Source organism: Bufo bufo, chromosome 1 (genome assembly GCF_905171765.1).
Source record: "Bufo bufo chromosome 1, aBufBuf1.1, whole genome shotgun sequence".
Classification (NCBI taxonomy): domain Eukaryota; kingdom Metazoa; phylum Chordata; class Amphibia; order Anura; family Bufonidae; genus Bufo; species Bufo bufo.
In genome coordinates, this window is record NC_053389.1 from 431,282,350 (window position 1) to 431,300,865 (window position 18,516).

Genomic DNA, 18,516 nt, shown 5'->3' on the forward strand with positions numbered 1-18,516 from the left:
CATGCTTCACAGTAGGCAAGGTGTTCTTTTCTTCATAGGCCTTGTTCTTCCTCCTCCAAACATAGCGTTGATCTATGGGCCCAAACAGTTCTAATTTTGTTTCATCAGTCCACAGAACACTATCCCAAAACTTTTGTGGTTTGTCCACATGACTTTTGGCATACTGCAGTCGACTCTTCTTATTCTTTGGAGACAGCAAGGGGGTGCGCCTGGGAGTTCTGGCATGGAGGCCTTCATTACGCAGTGTGCGCCTTATTGTCTGAGCCGAAACTTCAGTACCCACATCTGACAAATCTTTTTTCAGTTCCTCAGCAGTCACATGGGGACTTTTCTCCACTTTGCGTTTCAGGTAGCGCACAGCAGTCGAAGTCAGCATCTTCTTTCTGCCACGACCAGGTAGCGTTTCAACAGTGCCCTTTGCCTTGAATTTGCGAATTATGCTTCCTATGGTGTCTCTTGGTATGTTTAACATCTTTGCAATCTTCTTATAGCCATTGCCCTTCCTGTGAAGAGAAATCACCTCTTCTCTTGTCTTCCTGCACCATTCTCTTGACTTCACCATGTTTGTAAACACACCAGTAAATGTCTAGAAGGAGCTGAGTATCACAGTCCTTTTAAATCTGCCTAATTGGTGCTTATTATGCTTGATTGCTGCTCCTTGACATCCACAGGTGTTTTCAATACCTGATCGAAAACACTTGAATGAACCTCTGTTCTTAAGAGTGGTAGTCTTTAAGGGGTTGAATAATTGTGTCAATGAGAAATCACAAAAAAAACATTTAATACTGTATTACAAAAACAATTGATGTCATTTTAGTTGCATTTGGTTCTTTAAAAAGTCCTTGTAAGATTTCATTCTGAACACAATTACAAATGTACACTAAATTCCCTAAAACCCATTACAGCATTGGGGGTTGAATAATTTTGAACACAACTGTATGCAATAGTCATGACACCACCATGCTACTGCATTTCCACTAACACAGTGTTGCAAAACCCATGTCCCATGTCATTCTGTGGAGTCCCATAACCCACTATTGTGGGGACAATGTAGGGCTAGTTCTGATACTTGGGAAAATATAGGTAGTTACTAATTCTATTTTAAGCAATTTAAAGAGGACCTTTCAGTAGTTTAAAAACTAAAAACTAACTATATCAGTGGGCAGAGTGGCGCCCAGGGGTCCCCCTGCACTTACTAGTATGTCTGGGAGTCCCAGGCTATGAGCTGTGCGCTACGATTGGCCAGTGCTGCAGCAAGGGACAACCCTAATACAAAAACTCTGCCCCGTACAAAAGAGGGAGCTGCACACACCGGAGCCTATACCCGGCGAACGAAGCGGCGCCCAGACATACTAGTAAGTGCAGGGGGACCCCTGGGCGCCGCTCCGCCCACTGATATAGTTAGTTTTTAGTTTTTAAACTACTGAAAGGTCCTCTTTAAAGGTAAAAACCATTATTGTGTTATGTGAAGTTCTGATAATGGCAGGTATTCTCTGCTCTGAATCCACTGCTCCCTCAGGTCGTGTGCTCAGTCCCCTGCATAAAAAGGGCATTTGTCTTCACCAGATTACATCTTAATTCATGTTACTTATTTCTACTGTATCTAACACATTGATTGCATATCCACAAGACATAGCATAAATGTCTGACAGGGTCAGCACTCCTGAAAGAAGGAGACAAGGAGAGGTGGCCACACATGGGTGTGACTTCCTAATAGACTTCCTAATAGAGAATCTTAGATATTTCCTTGAGATATATGTCATATGTTTAGTTATTTTTATGTAAATCTAAAGAATGTAGAGCCCAAATGGGGTTGAGATAGTGATAAAGTACACAGGGTCAACCGATGAACTCTGTGCTGACACAGATTGGATTGATATACAAACAGGGAACATCTGAACCCTGGTGTGAAGGGGTGAACATACACTGTATTATACATTGTCAATGATAGTTGTGAGTCTATTGTACACATGTTGCACTTGGGCCTTGGAGGTTTCAAGTTATTCTGTATAACTATAGAATACCTAAGTAGTCAAATGCAAGCAAATTGGAATCAAACAACAAAACATTAAAGTTCACTTTAAGGAGTCAAATATTGTTTTTGTTTCCTTGGCAATGAGAAACCATATGTTAGCAACTTCATGGTGGTGAATGAGATATCTATTTGTATTCCCTTTTACAGCTAAGTAAAGATGCTCCAAATGTGGAAAGTGTATTTTTCACATTCCCATTATGTTATATAGGATTATGCAACATTTCTAACGACTGGATGGATATAATGGGAGATATTCAGCACCCCAGAACAGAGTTACTGCAAAATGGTAATTGTAATGTATTGTTAAGTCAAATGTTCTGATTTAGAACTGTAGCAGCCCTGCATGGCCAGCTAAGGGTTAAGTCTTTGGCTCATCTTAACCCCTTAAGGACTCAGCCCTATTTCACCTAAAGGACCAGGCCATTTTTTGCAAATCTGACCACTTTAAGTGCTGATAACTTTAAAACGCTTTGACTTATCCAGGCCATTCTGAGATTGTTTTTTCATCACATATTGTACTTCATGACACTGGTAAAATGAAGTAAAAAAAAATCATTTTTATTTATAAAAAAATTACAAATTTACCAAAAATTTGTAAAAAATTGCAAATTTTCAAGTTTCCATTTCTCTACTTCTAAAATACATAGTAATACCTCCAAAAAAAGTTATTACTTTACATTCCCCATATGTCTACTTCATGTTTGGTTCATTTTGGGAATGATATTTTATTTTTTGGGGATGTTACAAGGCTTAGAAGTTTAGAAGCAAAGCTTGAAATTTTTCAGAAATTTTCAAAAACCCAGTTTTTAGGGACCAGGTTTGAAGTCACTTTGCGAGGCTTACATAATAGAAACCACCCAAAAATTACCCAATTCTATAAACTACACTCCTCAAGGTATTAAAAACTGATTTTACAAACTTTGTTAACCCTTTAGGTGTTCCACAAGAATTAATGGAAAATAGAGATACAATTTCAAAATTTCATTTTTTGGGCAGATTTTCCATTTTAATAATTTTTTTCCAGTTACAAAGCAAGGGTTAACAGCACAACCAAACTCAATATTTATGGCCCTGATTCTGTAGTTTACAGAAACACCCCATATGTGGTCGTAAACCGCTGTACGGGCACACGGCAGGGCGCAGAAGGAAAGGAATGCCATACGGTTTTTGGAAGGCAGGTGTCACGACTGTGACTGATCCAGACAGGTCTGGGAGGAGAAGGTCGCAGCGACTTGCTACTCGCGATAGCTTGTGAGTTTGCTCCGTGGTTCAGGGTATGTCATCTGGGTTTTGCCTTGTGAACCTTTTTGTCCTGACTGGGAGTTTGTAGGCATCCTTCTCAGGTGAGTCCTTACTTCCAGTTCTATTCTGACCTTTGAAGGAGATCGTTTGATGGTGTTGCTGTGGAGCTCTTGTCCGGCGTGGACTGTCGTGATTGGTATCGCCTTCTCTGCCCGTGACTGGATAAGTCTATCTCTGATATAGTTTGTTTGTTGCTGTCTTCCCCTGCTGTTCTCCTAGACATGAGTGATGGTGACTAGTGCTCCCATCGGCCTTTCCCCACTCTAGGCTTTAGGGTGACTGAGGGTTTAGGCATCCTGCTCGCCGCACGGGTTCACACCCCGTCTAGGGTATCAGGGCAGACAGGTGCCAGCTTAGGGTTAGTCAGGGGTGGCCATACTATTCCCATCCGTAGATAAGGGTCCCCCTTCCCCTCCGTCTGGTGCGACACGACTGCTGCTGGGGTAGCGGTCGTGACAGTATATCTGGCTGTACGAGAATAGGGGCCGAGGTGAATCTCTCCTTCAGAGATGCAAAGGCAGTTTTGGCTGCATGTGACCATTTGGAAAAATCGGATCCCTTTCAGGAATAGTTCTTTATAAACTTTCTATAAAAATTGACAAACCCCAGGAAGCGTTGCAATGCCTTCAGGTTCTCAGGCAGATCCCAGTCTATAATCGCCCGGACTTTCTCTGGATCCATGCGGAAACCTGAATCTGACAACACATACCCCAGAAATGGCAGTTCTTTTACGGCGAACACACATTTTTCTAACTTAGCAAACAATTTGTTGGCCCTTAATATCTGCAGCACTTGTCTTACATGGATCTTATGTGTATCCAGATCCGGGGAATAGACCAGGATGTCATCAAGATATATCACAACAAATCTCCCGATAAGGTGACTAAAAATATCGTTGACAAAATGTTGGAATACCGCAGGCGCATTAGTAAGACCAAATGGCATGACCAGATTTTCATAATGCCCTTCCGGAGTATTAAAAGCCGTCTTCCACTCATTGATGCGAACCAGGTTATAGGCTCCTCTGAGATCCATTTTGGAGAACCATTTAGCACCAGCAACCTGATTAAAGAGGTCGGGAATGAGAGGAAGAGGATAGGGATCTCGGATAGTTATCCGGTTTAATTCCCGGAAATCCAGGCAAGGACGTAGGCCCCTATCTTTCTTTTTAACGAAAAAGAACCCTGCAGCCACAGGTGAAGAAGAGGGTCTGATGTGTCCCTTAGCCAAACTCTCCGAAATATAATCTTTCATAGCCTTCCTCTCCGGGCCGGAAAGATTGTATAACCGGGTTTTAGGTAGTTTGGCCCCAGGTAGTAGATTAATCGGGCAATCATATGGACGATGAGGTGGTAACCCCTGACAACCCTTCTCAGAGAACACATCCATAAAATCTGACAGAAAGGCAGGTAAAGATGTTACAGAGAGTGTAGAGCACCTACTACTCAAGCAGTTGTCCTTGCAATGTTCACTCCACTCCACAATCTCCCCGGCCTGCCAATCCACCACTGGATTGTGAGTCACCAGCCAGGGAAGCCGCAATACCATAGGAGCCGGAAGACCGTCCAGGACATAACAAGAGATATGCTCTTTATGGAGGTCCCCTACCTGCAGATGGATATTATGGATGATCTGAGTTAACTCTCTCTGAATAAGAGGGGAGGAGTCGATGGCAAAAACAGGAATAGTTCTGCGTATCGGTTCTGGAGTTAAACCCAGAGCCTGAGCAAACCGTGAATCCACCAAGTTGACCCCCGCCCCACTGTCCAAAAAGACGGAACAGATCTCAGTCTTATTGCCCGCCTCAACGGTAGCGGACAACAAAAACTGAGACATGCGTATAGAGGAAACGAATACGCCCAGACTGTTATCCTCCGCACAATCTGGGGACTCTAGTTTTCCCGGCGGCTCCTTTGTTTGTGGTCTCTTGGGTTCTGAGGGACAAACCTTTACAAAATGACCCCTCCCCCCACAACGAAAACAAACCTCTGACCTACAGCGGAACTTAGGAGGATTCACCCGTCTAGTGGCGCCCCCTATTTGCATTGGTTCGACTGGATCATAACAAACCGATCCCTGCCCTATAGAGGCCTCCGTAAAATTTAATAGTCTCTCCCTGAGTCGTCTGTCGATTCTTATGGACAGAGACATAGCAGCCTCCAGAGACCCAGGGACCTCGTATACCGCCAGCGCGTCTTTTAATTTTTCAGACAACCCCTGGCAGAACTGACTCCTAAGGGCCGAGTCGTTCCATAACGTATCAGTAGCCCACCTACGGAATTCAGAACAATATAGTTCAGCAGACCGGTTCTCCTGCCGAAGTCCACGTAGCTTAGACTCAGCCAGTGAGACCCTGTCCGGGTCATCATATACGAGACCCAGGGCTTCAAAAAACTCCTCCACTGATCGTAAGGCCAGAGAGTCTGATGGTAGGGAGAAAGCCCAAGCCTGCGGATCTCCTTGCAGGAGAGAAATTACAATACCCATCCGTTGTTCCTCACCGCCGGAGGATCTAGGGCGTAACCTGAAGAACAATTTGCAAGCTTCTCTGAAGGTTACAAATTGGTCTCTCCCTCCTGAGAACCTATCAGGTAAAGCCACTTTTGGCTCAGGAGTACCTTGGTTTCCCGTAGCAACGGTGGAACCCAAGGATGGCTGCTGCTGCTGCAGCACTGTTGCTTTTAATCCTGCCACTTCAAGGGATAATCCCTGTAATTGTTTCGCCAAAACCGTAACTGGATCCATAGTGGAACAGAAAAATACAAAGCAAAACAGCAAGAAAAAAAAAGAAAGAAAAGAAATGTCACTTTTTTTTTTTCTTTTTTAAAAGGCCAGATATACTGTCACGACCGCTACCCCAGCAGCAGTCGTGTCGCACCAGACGGAGGGGTTATCTACGGATGGGAATAGTATGGCCACCCCTGACTAACCCTAAGCTGGCACCTGTCTGCCGTGATACCCTAGATGGGGTGTGAACCCGTGCGGTGAGCAGGATGCCTAAACCCTCAGTCACCCTAAAGCCTAGAGTGGGGAAAGGCCGATGGGAGCACTAGTCACCATCACTCATGTCTAGGAGAACAGCAGGGGAAGACAGCAACAAACAAACTATATCAGAGATAGACTTATCCAGTCACGAGCAGAGAAGGCGATCCCAATCACGACAGTCCAGGCCGGACAAGAGCTCCACAGCAACACCATCAAACGATCTCCTTCAAAGGTCAGAATATAACTGGAAGTAAGGACTCACCTGAGAAGGATGCCTACAAACTCCCAGTCAGGACAAAAAGGTTCACAAGGCAAAACCCAGATGACATACCCTGAACCACGGAGCAAACTCACAAGCTATCGCGAGTAGCAAGTCGCTGCGACCTTCTCCTCCCAGACCTGTCTGGATCAGTCACAGTCGTGACAGCAGGTTTTGCTGGACTGGTTTTTTTGACACCATGTCCTATTTGAAGCCCCCTGATGCACCCCTAAAGTAGAAACTCCATAAAAGTGACCCCATCTAAGAAGCTACACCCCTCAATGTATTAAAAACTGATTTTAGAAACATTGTTAATCCTTTAGGTGTTCCACAAGAGTTATTGGCAAATGGAGAAGAAATTTCAGAATTGAAATTTTTTGGCAAATTTTCCATTTTAATCCATTTTTCCCAGTAACAAAGCAAGGGTTAACAGCCAAAAAAACCTCAATATTTATGGCCCTGATACTGTAGTTTACAGAAACGCCCCATATGTGGTCATGAACAGCTGTACGGGCACACGGCAGGGCGCAGAAGGAAAGGAATGTCATACGGTTTTTGGAAGGCAGATTTTGCTGGACTGTTTTTTTTGACACCATGTCCCATTTAAAGACCCCCTGATGCACCTCTAGAGTAGAAACTCCAAAAAAGTGGCCCCATTTTAGAAACTATGGGATAGGGTGGCAGTATTGTTTGTACTAGTCTTGGGTACATATGATTTTTGGTTGCTCTATATTACACTTTTTGTGAGGCAAGATAACAAGAAATAGCTGTTTTGGCACCGTTTTTATTTTTTGTTATTTACAATATTCATCTGACAGGTTAGATCATGTGATAATTTTATAGACCAGGTTGTCACGGATGCGGCGATACCTAATATGTATACTTTTTTTTTATTTATGTAAGTTTTACACAATGATTTCATTTTTGAAGCAAAAAAAATCATGTTTTAGTGTTTCCATAGTCTGAGAGCCATAATTTTTTCAGTTTTTGGGCGATTACCTTGGGTAGGGTATGATTTTTGCGGGATGAGATGACGGTTTTATTTGCACTATTTTGGGGTGCGTGTGACTTTTTAATCGCTTGATTATATTCTAATGGTCTGTAGGACCATAAATCCCTATAGGGGTCCCTAACTAATATTTTTTTTTAAATCTTATCTTTATTATTTAACTACAAAAAAACTTATAAGGAATATAAGGGAAAAAAGAACACAATTAAAATTGTCAGTTAACAATGGAGTGTGAGATAATTGTTATTGCTTCTGGTTGCTTGCTGCAACCATTGATAGCCTATTAGTATCTGTGGATTGCAGAGTGCATGGGAATATTTATTCCATATATGAGTTCACATTTATCCTGTGGGGGTCATGAGTTGGTGTTTAACTCGTCCTGAGATTGATATAGACGCGAGTATTCCAATTTCATTTATACACCATGGCATGTCCTATTCACAAGATCAAAATCACACTTTCAAAGTACTTGTGTCAGGAGAATGCAAGGAGCTACCACTATCTAGTAACAATTTGGTTAACAGTGTTGCCACCCCTTTGGGCTGACACTGTTGTAGCAATTCACAAGTAGACACACTTTGCTAGTGTAACTATACTGTTACCTCCATTTGTGTTTATGGAGGTCAGTGTAACATCGCTCTATACCCACTCCCTTTCTGTGTGCAGCTCTATTTATATGCAGCTCTGTCTCACCTCTATACTGATATTAGAGCACTGCGAGTCAATTATACACCACTCTGTATTTGATCCCTCACTATTATTCAGCTCTGGGTCCCTATGCTACTCATGAACAATCCACTAGACTTTTTTCACTACTCCGTAACTGTCTAAAAATAGATCGCACTATACCACCCCTCCCGACATGTTTCGCCACAAACGTGGCTTCGTCAGGGGATGTGGGGTATGGATAGACGCGCGCGCTCGTACAGACCTCCCTTTATGCTCGTTAGCGTCCCTCCCTCCTGTTTTTCCCAGCCAATCCCTGTCCGTTCACTCTGACGCACATCCTCTAGTCCGTGCATGTGTCATAACAGCTGCGCTTCTTTATTCCGTCCATCGCCGATGACGTAAGGTAAACAATATTCAATGTTGTTTATATGATATTCATACCGATCTATCAATAAGGAGGCGATCGCTGGCAATCACGGATGACATAGGGTAATTAGTACTCAATTTTATCCACGATGTTAATATTGGTATATCCATAAAAACGGCCATCACTGATAATCGCTCATAGTATGAGATGATCAGTACCCTTTTTGTTTATATCACATTTTTGTCGATCCATCAGTAGCTAAAGTGATCTTATTCAAAATCACTTCCCCATCACTGCAAGATCTCTTACATGATGATCAATCTATCATTTGATCATAGTACATGTAATCATGTCGCTTATTTATTAGTATACAGATATATATACAGCTAACTGATGTTGTGCTTTTGTTATACCTCTGGTTTCTACATTTCTTTTCGTATGGATTACATATATTTATGCCTATTTCCACACTGTATGTTTGTAATAGATCATATATACTCCAATAGCTAATGTGTTATTAATCTTATAAAAATCAATTATTAAGGAATTTACAAAAATGTGATATAAACAAGGGCTGCTGTCTTTATTAATTAATATCACCCTCTGCAGATAATACATGACACTTAGGGATGTTTAAGGATTATATTAGGGATAATTTTTATTTTTACGATTATTTATTTGACTGGGAATAACTCCCTTATATCCAGGGGGTTGGACTGCTTTAGAAATATATTGGGGTCTCATTTAGTAATTTTTTCTCCTTTTCATTTTATTCTTTTATTGTCTTACTCTTCTCTTGATATTTCATATGCTAGTTAAATGAAGGCTGTATAAGAAAAACCTTCATTTAGGCCTCCTGGACTTAGGGTCTGCAATCTGTGTATCCATCTGGCCTCCTCTTGCAGGAGTTTTACATCCAAATTTCCACTTCTGGGTCCCAGAGTTATTTTCGTCAGTCCCCAAAATTTTAAAACTCCGAGGTCTCCCCCATGTGCATATGTAATATGCCTATAGAGTGACGTGTCTTTACCTGTATTTATGGCACTCACGTGTCCAGAGATCCTTCGCCTCAGCTCCTGTATGGTTTTACCCACATATAGTTTAGGGCAATTGCAAGATGCAATATAAATAATCCCACTGCTTCGGCAATTGAAGTATTCTCTAATTACGTATTCACGTCCATCCACAGGGTTTTTGAATTTTTTTACTCTGGGTAGGTATTTACAAAATGTGCAATTACCGCAAGGAAAGGAGCCAGTGACACTAGATTTTAACCAGGTTGTATTTATTGTTTCTTTTGCAGGTAAGAAGCTATGAACAAGCTTATCTTTTAGATTTTGTCCCCTTCTGTATGTCACGCTGGGGTATGGTGGTAGCACGGATCTCAAATCCTCGTCACTGGTGAGTATCTTCCAATATTTACTCAGGATTTTCATCACCTGTTGATTGTTGCAATCATAGTTACCTATGCATCTAATCCTTTTTTCCTCAGTTTTCTTTTGATTCCCATAATTATGAGTTATCAGATCTTCCCTATTGACACCCTTAGCGCGATTAAATGCCTTTTTAAGACATTTGCGTGGATATCCCCTACTCCTAAATCGGTTGTATAACTCATGAGCCTCTTTCTTAAAAGTCTCCTCTGTTGTGCAGTTTCTCCTCGCTCTCAAGTACTGTCCCACAGGTATTCCTTTCTTCAATGCCACTGGATGCCAACTTGTCCAGTGGAGGAGACTGTTAGTCGAGGTTGGTTTTCTAAAGATGTCTGTAAGGATTTGCCCATCTATAGCCTTCTGGATCAATAGATCCAAGAAGCATATCTGGGTTGGATGGATTTCGGAAGTAAAATGCATACCTATTTCGTTGTAATTTAAAATATCAACAAAACTGTGAAATTCCCGTTCCTCCCCATCCCAAATCAACAAAACATCATCAATGAATCTCCCCCAAAATAAAATGTGACTCGTAAATGGTGCCATAGTGTCTGTAAAAACTATAGTGTCTTCCCACCACCCCAAAAATAAATTAGCAAAAGTTGGTGCACAGGGCGTCCCCATAGCGGTACCCTTCCTCTGTTGGTAGAAGGTACCGTTACAGAGAAAATAATTGTGACTTAGGATGAATCTTAATAGATCCAAAATAAAATCATTGTGCTCGTGAAAAGTAGTGCTTTTGGTATCCAAAAAATATTTCGTAGCCTTGATGCCCAATTCATGATCAATATTGCTATAAAGGGCTTCTACGTCCAAACTTGCCAGGTATGTGGATGAAGACAGTGAGATGCCCCTGATTTTGGTCAGTACATCAGTCGTGTCCTTAATGTAGGACGGTAAAGATGACACAAAGGGTCTCAATATCTCATCCACATACTCACTGGCAGGCTGGCTTAGAGAGTCATTCCCCGAAACTATCGGGCGCCCAGGTATCGGGTTCTTCCCCTTATGCACCTTGGGCAGTGCATAGAAGGTGGGGATCGTTGGGCTCTTATTATATAGGAAATCAAACTCATCTTTAGATATGAGATTTCTATCTCTAGCTGATTTCAAAATCTCTTTGAGATCCTCCAAATATCTCCTAGTAGGATTTTTCTGCAGGGTCTAATACACTTCCCTATCCATCAACAACCTATTTACCATCCCTACATAGTCATCCCTATTCAGGATAACTATGTTACCCCCCTTGTCACTAGATTTTATAATTATATCCTTATTGGCTCTCAGCTCATCCAATGCACTTCATTCCTCCTCTGTTAAGTTCTCAGGGATGGACTCCTTATTTATTTTGAGCTTATTAATATCCTGAGAGACCAACTGTACAAAAGTTTCGATCTTTTGAAACTGTGAAAAGGGGGGGGGGTCCATTTGGATCTGGGTCTAAGGTCTGTTAATGGAAGTGTGATATCCACACTGAAGCCCTCACTCTCCAACTGTAGACTCTCCAGAATTTCCAAGGCTTGTTGTTCCTTTTGTATAAGTTTTCCAGTCTCTATATTAGTACTGGAAAATTGTTTATGAAGTGCTAATTTTCGTGCAAAAAGATTGACATCTTTTATCCAGTTGAATTTATTAAAATTCGGCACTGGTGTGAATGTTAGACCTTTTTTCAATAAGGTAACTTGTGCTTTAGTAAGAAGTTGTGCTGAAAGATTTATAATTTGGGTAGAGTTCATATTCCCATTCTGGGCTCTTTCATATTGTACCCCCACTTGTCCCTGTCCCTGAATTGGATGTTGTTCTGGCCTAAAAAAAGCGGGGCAATGGGTGGTGTAGCAAATAGATTTGGTTGTGACGGTACAATTTGACCCTGATTTTGTAATACTGTAGTATTTATACCACTTGCATTTATATATGCAGGTACTGATGATGTTATCTCTGGGGGGGTCAGAGTATTGGAAGATGTTTTGGGTCTTACTGAGACTCCCTGATCCATCTTGTTTTGAGCACCCATATTTGTATTGGAGAATACAAAACCACCCAAGAAGGAAGGCGCCCCACTTGACTGTGGCTGAGAACATTCCGATGTGTTGTCTTTTGGATTCCCAGTTTTTTTCTGATTTCTAAATCTATTATAACGCACCTTTCTTTTTGTTCCCCCCCTATTTTTGGGGTCTTGGTTGTTTATACTCTCGGTGCCAGATGTGTCAGATTCGGAATAGTCTGTATATCTCGTGTTTCTTATGGGGTAACTCTGCCTATTTTTCCAGTTATATACCCGATTTGTATCAAAGTCTGATCTATCACAAATATATTTACGGTGTTTCCTTTCTTTTATTTCCTCCTTTAGAGTTTCCAGACTCTTCTGCAATCTCAATTCCTGATTCTTAAAATCCGGATGTTGTTCAAAGGTAAGAATTTCTTTCACCTCCTGATTTAATTGTTCAACTGTACGTTCAAAACTACGTTTTTCGTACTCTACCATGTAACTCATGAGTTTCAGAGAGCTCTCTGTTTGGATATCGTACCACCCCTTAATATATTCCGGGTCCTCAGTATGGATATTAGGTCTCAGAGTGTTTCTCAAACCTCTATACACGATTTTTTGATTTAAATAGGTCTCAAGACTAGCTATCTCCCACCATGAACGGTAGTACTGTTTGTATGTTTTACTGAGATTTTTAAAACCAGTTATTATATCCATGCTATTTAAAGGGATTGCCTGCTGTGAAAAAACCTGGTTTGCTTCTAAATTGAATATATCTTTGCTAATACCCTGTGCCAGGAAACCTGCCATAGCATATATTATCTATATGGAATGGATTTTCCAGGTTTAGGGCACAATTTGTGGGGGGTAACCCCTTTTTACACAACGTTATCAACAAGGTCCCTTTTAGAGACCCTCGGGTTATTATTTGATTTGATTTTTAATCGCTTGCTACTGCACTTTTGTGATGTAAGGTGACAAAAAATGGTTTATTTATCACAGTTTTTATTTTAAAATTTTTACGGTGTTCATCTGAGGGGTTAGGTCATGTGATATTTTTATAGAGCCGGTCGATACGGATGCACCGCCACATGCCGCCGCAAACCGCAGGTAAAGCCGCAAACCGCAGGTCTGAATTGACCTACGGTTTGCGGCGATCGCCGACATGGGGGGGTCACGGGACCCCCCGCGCATTTAGCCAAGGTGCCTGCTCAATGATTTGAGCAGGCACTGGGTTCCGATCATTGCCCGCCGGGCGGCGGTGATCGTAAATACACATGACGTACCGGTACGTCATGGGTCCTTAAGGACTCGGGAACCATGCCGTACCGGTACGTCATGAGTCCTTAAGGGGTTAATATACAAGGAGACGGATGGCACCTGCCCTCATGCCTTGCCCTCAGAACAACACATAACACCAAGGTCACTCCAACCACCACCAGGCACAAGCCCTAACATCAGAGTGTGCCCTGAGGGAAGAAAGAGTGCATCATCCAGCCACTGCATGGCAAAGAGAGAGCCAGAGGGGAGATTGCCACCCCGGTCTGTGAGCACAACAACCACCCTCCAGGCTACAAGTACCACTCCCATCCTCTGCTTCCATCTCCTGAGGTCATTGCAGATATACTCTGAAAAAATTAACATTATTCAAACCAATACCTGAATCAGAATATTTTTTTTATTGCATGTAATTAAAAAGTTAGTACAGCCACTCAGTTATTCAATAAACTATATCTGTGTAGAGTCACCTTCTGTTTGTTCTTTTCCTCATCTTTCTGTCTGCTTCAGTAACATTGGTGAGGTGGTTGTATATGCTCAGTTCTACCCTTTAACTGCCACCAGCCGTATCTACTGTTTTATGCTGTAACAGTTACAGGGAGAAAGCTTTAGCAATAAGGACATGCCCCCTGAGAAACGAACCACCCCCTGAGCTGTGATTGAGAGAAAGCAGCAGCAGAATGAACACAACCCCTGAGCTGTGATAGCGAGAAAGCAGCAACTGAATGGACACTTCTCTGAGCTGCAAGCTTGAAATAAATGTAGCAGAGCAAGTGGAAAAATGAAGGGGGGAGCTCAGGACCCATGTGAGGCATAGGGCTTATTCTAGCTTTGTTAGAGATTATGTACTATATTATGTATAATTATCATAGGTTACATTATGCATGGGATAAACTAGGATGAACTTGGATGAACTTTATGATATAAAATAAAGGTTACTCAGTAAGTACAGTACATTATGTACTATGATGAAATGTACTGAGGTTTGTGGGTACCATAGCTTACAATACTTACATGCAACTCGGATAAATGCCTTCTGGCTTTTGGAGGTTCCAGATGAGCTCCATGCTACACAATGACACCAGTATTCTTCCAGCCCAAAGATCTTCTCCACTTGCTGCCTAGAGATCTCAATCCTAACTTCCATGACAGGGAGACCTAGAAAAGTAGACATATAGAGATCATCAATGCACAGTAATTCTTGGGAAATAAATCACATCATAATTATATTAATTTGCATAATTATTGCTAAATGTAATAATTTGCTCAGTCACATAGCGCTGTGCAAGGTCAGAAAAATTTGATGATACTTGTCTAAACATTTTTCCATATATATTTACATCATGGTCATAACAAGTAACCATGGGGCACTACAGCAAAACTTGGAATGGGGCCCAACTCCACAATAACCACCTTTAGCAGCATGTTCAGAAACTAGAAAGTTTAATGTTTATTTTGGTCTCCCTAATGCACAGATATAATGCACACAGTAATTTCAGAGAAAGGATATAATGCTCACAGTGATGTCACAATAAGGTGATAATGCCCACAGTATTGTCACATTACCGGGATAATGTATACAGTGATGCTCACTGTGGTGTTACTGTAGGGATATAATGCACTCAATGATGTCACAGTATAGGGATAATGTTCACAGTGATAACACAATATGGGTATAATGCTCACCATGATGTCACAATAGTAAGATAATGTGCACAGTGATGGCACAATAGTGGTATAATGCCCACAGTGATGCCACAGTACAGGTACCATTTACTCAGTGAAATTCCAGTACAATAATTATGCAAACATAAAATGATTAATACACATGATATAGAAGAGATACTGTAAGCAAAACAAAACAAAATCAACATGTACCTATAATCTCACATCAAAGGGAAAAACTAGAATGATGTCACATGCTTGTGTAATATTATAGTACAGGAATAATGCAAAAAGTGCTGCCACAAAAAAATGTATAATGCACAGTGCTGCATCTTATGTCGGAGAAGAAATGGGACCTCTAAATTGTTAGGTCCCATAGCAGCTGCTAGGTCTGGTGACCTGGTAGTTATGCCCCACGATTTGCATATATTGAAGAATCAAAGCATGCATACAAAAAAGTTCCAATTTTCCAATGATAGAACTAAAAAAGAACCATCACTACACAGGAAAATGAATTATTGTACCAAGATTTTATGTCGCTCTTCTACTGTATTTTTCAAGTGTCACTCCTTCCCTATCCATAGTACTAAATAAAGAAAATAAATCTTATGGATCCCTCTAGACATTCAACTCAATATATTTCTGTAAAGTGTTATTGCTCTATCCACAAACTTGACTCCTCCTTGACTCCCTTTTAGCATTATCTCAGTACCAGATGCATTGCTTTTTGCAGTCCAGCAGAAGCATAAATAGCTGCTTTTATACACTTGCTTAACAGTTTTTTTTTTTAGGTTGAAGATATTGATGGCCTATCCTTAGGACAGGCCATTAATATCAGATTGGTGGGGGTCCAAAACCCTGCACCCCTAATCATCAGATGTCTACAGCAGCCACCAATGCCGTGACTGACATAGAGAACATGTAGTGGCCGCACTGGGTTACTGCAGCTCAGCTCCCATTCACTTGAATTGGAGTTGCATTGCAGTAACCTAGCAAGACTTTGGAATGTGCTATGCTTCCAGTTCGGTTCCCTGTGTTAATTCAAATGGTTGCTTTGAATTGCTAACCATGTGGGATACTGGGTGTAAGACCTCTATCAATCTGATATTGATGACCCATCCTAAGGGAAAGCCATTAATATCTAAACTGTAATCTGGAAAACTCTTTTAACCAATTTTCTTTTTGCATTTGTTTTTTTAATCTCTAACTTTCAAGAGCCATAACATTTTTATTTTTCATTTATATACCTGTATGAGGGCTTGTTCTTTTGCAGAACAAGTTGTAATTTCTAATGCTATTTAATATTCCATACTAGTGTTGTTCGAACATGCTCAGCCAAACATAGTATGTGCTTGAGAGTGATACTCAAGTCAGTGTATTTAAATCTAATTTAGCCTCTATTTCTGAAATGTTTCTGCTGGGATTTGAACTCACAACATTCTACATTAGAGGCAAGAACCTTAACCCCTCAGCTATAAAGCTGAATGATAAACTGTGTCAGAAAAACCTCATAGAAGTTTCTCATGTAGTAAGTATTCCTATACAGCAGAAGTATCATTTTATATTTAACTGCAGGTTAACATGCCACTCTATAGCGTAGTAGTTAAGGTTCTTGGCTCTAATGTAGAAGGTTGTGAGTTCAAATCCTGGCAGAAACATTTAAAAAATAGAGGCTACAGTAAATTTATATATTACATTTTTTTTTTTGTAATTGTACAAAATGTATGGCACAAAATAAATGTGTAATTACTAAAAAATTATAATAATAATAATAAAAAAAATAATAATATATATATATATTTATATATATATATATATATATATATATATAGATATCATACTTCTGATATACAGTACAGACCAAAAGTTTGGACACACCTTCTCATTCAAAGAGTTTTCTTTATTTTCATGACTATGAAAATTGTAGATTAACACTGAAGGCATCAAAACTATGAATTAACACATGTGGAATTATATTCATAACAAACAAGTGTGAAACAACGGAAAATATGTCATATTCTAGGTTCTTCAAAGTAGCCACCTTTTGCTTTTATTACTGCTTTGAACACTCTTGGCATTCTCTTGATCAACTTCAAGTGGTAGTCCCCTGAAATGGTTTTCACTTCACAGGTGTGCCCTGTCAGGTTTAATAAGTGGGATTTCTTGCCTTATAAATGGGGTTGGGACCATCAGTTGCGTTGAGGAGAAGTCAGGTGGATACACAGCTGATAGTCCTACTGAATAGACTGTTAGAATTTGTATTATGGCAAGAAAAAAGCAGCTAAGTAAAGAAAAACGAGTGGCCATCATTACTTTAAGAAATGAAGGTCAGTCAGTCAGCCGAAAAATTGGGAAAACTTTGAAATTAAGAGCTATTTGACCATGAAGGAGAGTGATGGGGTGCTGCGCCAGATGACCTGGCCTCCACAGTCACCGGACCTGAACCCAATCGAGATGGTTTGGGGTGAGCTGGACCACAGAGTGAAGACAAAAGGGCCAACAAGTGCTAAGCATCTCTGGGAACTCCTTCAAGACTGTTGGAAGACGATTTCAGGGGACTACCTCTTGAAGCTCATCAAGAGAATGCCAAGAGTGTGCAAAGCAGTAATCAAAGCAAAAGGCGGCTACTTTGAAGAACCTAGAATATGACATATTTTCAGTTGTTTCACACTTGTTTATGTATATAATTCCACATGTGTTAATTCATAGTTTTGATGCCTTCAGTGTGAATCTACAATTTTCATAGTCATGAAAATAAAGAAAACTCTTTGAATGAGAAGGTGTGTCCAAACTTTTGGTCTGTACTGTATATATATACTAACTAACTAATGTAATTAAACAGTAAAGCACAGAGCAAAGCAATGACACTGCTGTCTCTCTCAGAACTGCATAAAACTACAGATAATAGCTGCTTGTTATGTATATAATTCCGCATGTGCTAATTCATAGTTTTGATGCCTTCATAGTCATGAAAATAAAGAAAACTCTTTGAATGAGAAGGTGTGTCCAAACTTTTGGTCTGTACTGTATATGCATGCATAATATGTGGGAAACTACTACTGATGTTTTTAGCCATAATATATTTACATATATTATAATATATTATATATTCTAAATATATAATAATATATGTAAATATATTATGGCTAAAAACTTATATATATATTTGAGGTGGGATGACAAATTTGTCGAATCCACGAATCCCTCAAATCTTGTTGGATTCGTGGGCTCGAATCCCGACGTAATTTAGTCAAATTCGAATCCAATGAATCCCGATATATCCGCCGCCATGCCGCACAGCGCAGTGGGCGGGTGTATCAACAGAAGGAAGAGGGGCTAGGGGCCAGCATCTGGATTAGGATGACTGCGGGGACCGGTGCAGTCCCTGTATTCTAATGCACTGGCCCAGCTCACTGTAGTATAATCTTATCTAACCTGCATTGTTAAGATATAATAATTATGTGTAATCCATCTGTATTACTTACAACATTAAGTTCCGTAGCAGAAAGGAGGGAGGGCGGGCGGGT

At 40.7% G+C, this 18,516-nt stretch overlaps 1 protein-coding gene across 1 annotated transcript in view; it reads right to left on the minus strand.

Annotated features, from left to right (window-relative positions):
* UNC5A (unc-5 netrin receptor A) overlaps positions 1 to 18,516 on the minus strand; it is a 526,348-nt gene that overhangs the window by 152,214 nt on the left and 355,618 nt on the right. Inside the window, exon 3 of the mRNA XM_040406692.1 lies at positions 14,339 to 14,482. Within this exon, the coding sequence (XP_040262626.1) occupies positions 14,339 to 14,482 (144 nt within the window). The remainder of the gene's footprint in view (positions 1 to 14,338; positions 14,483 to 18,516) is intronic.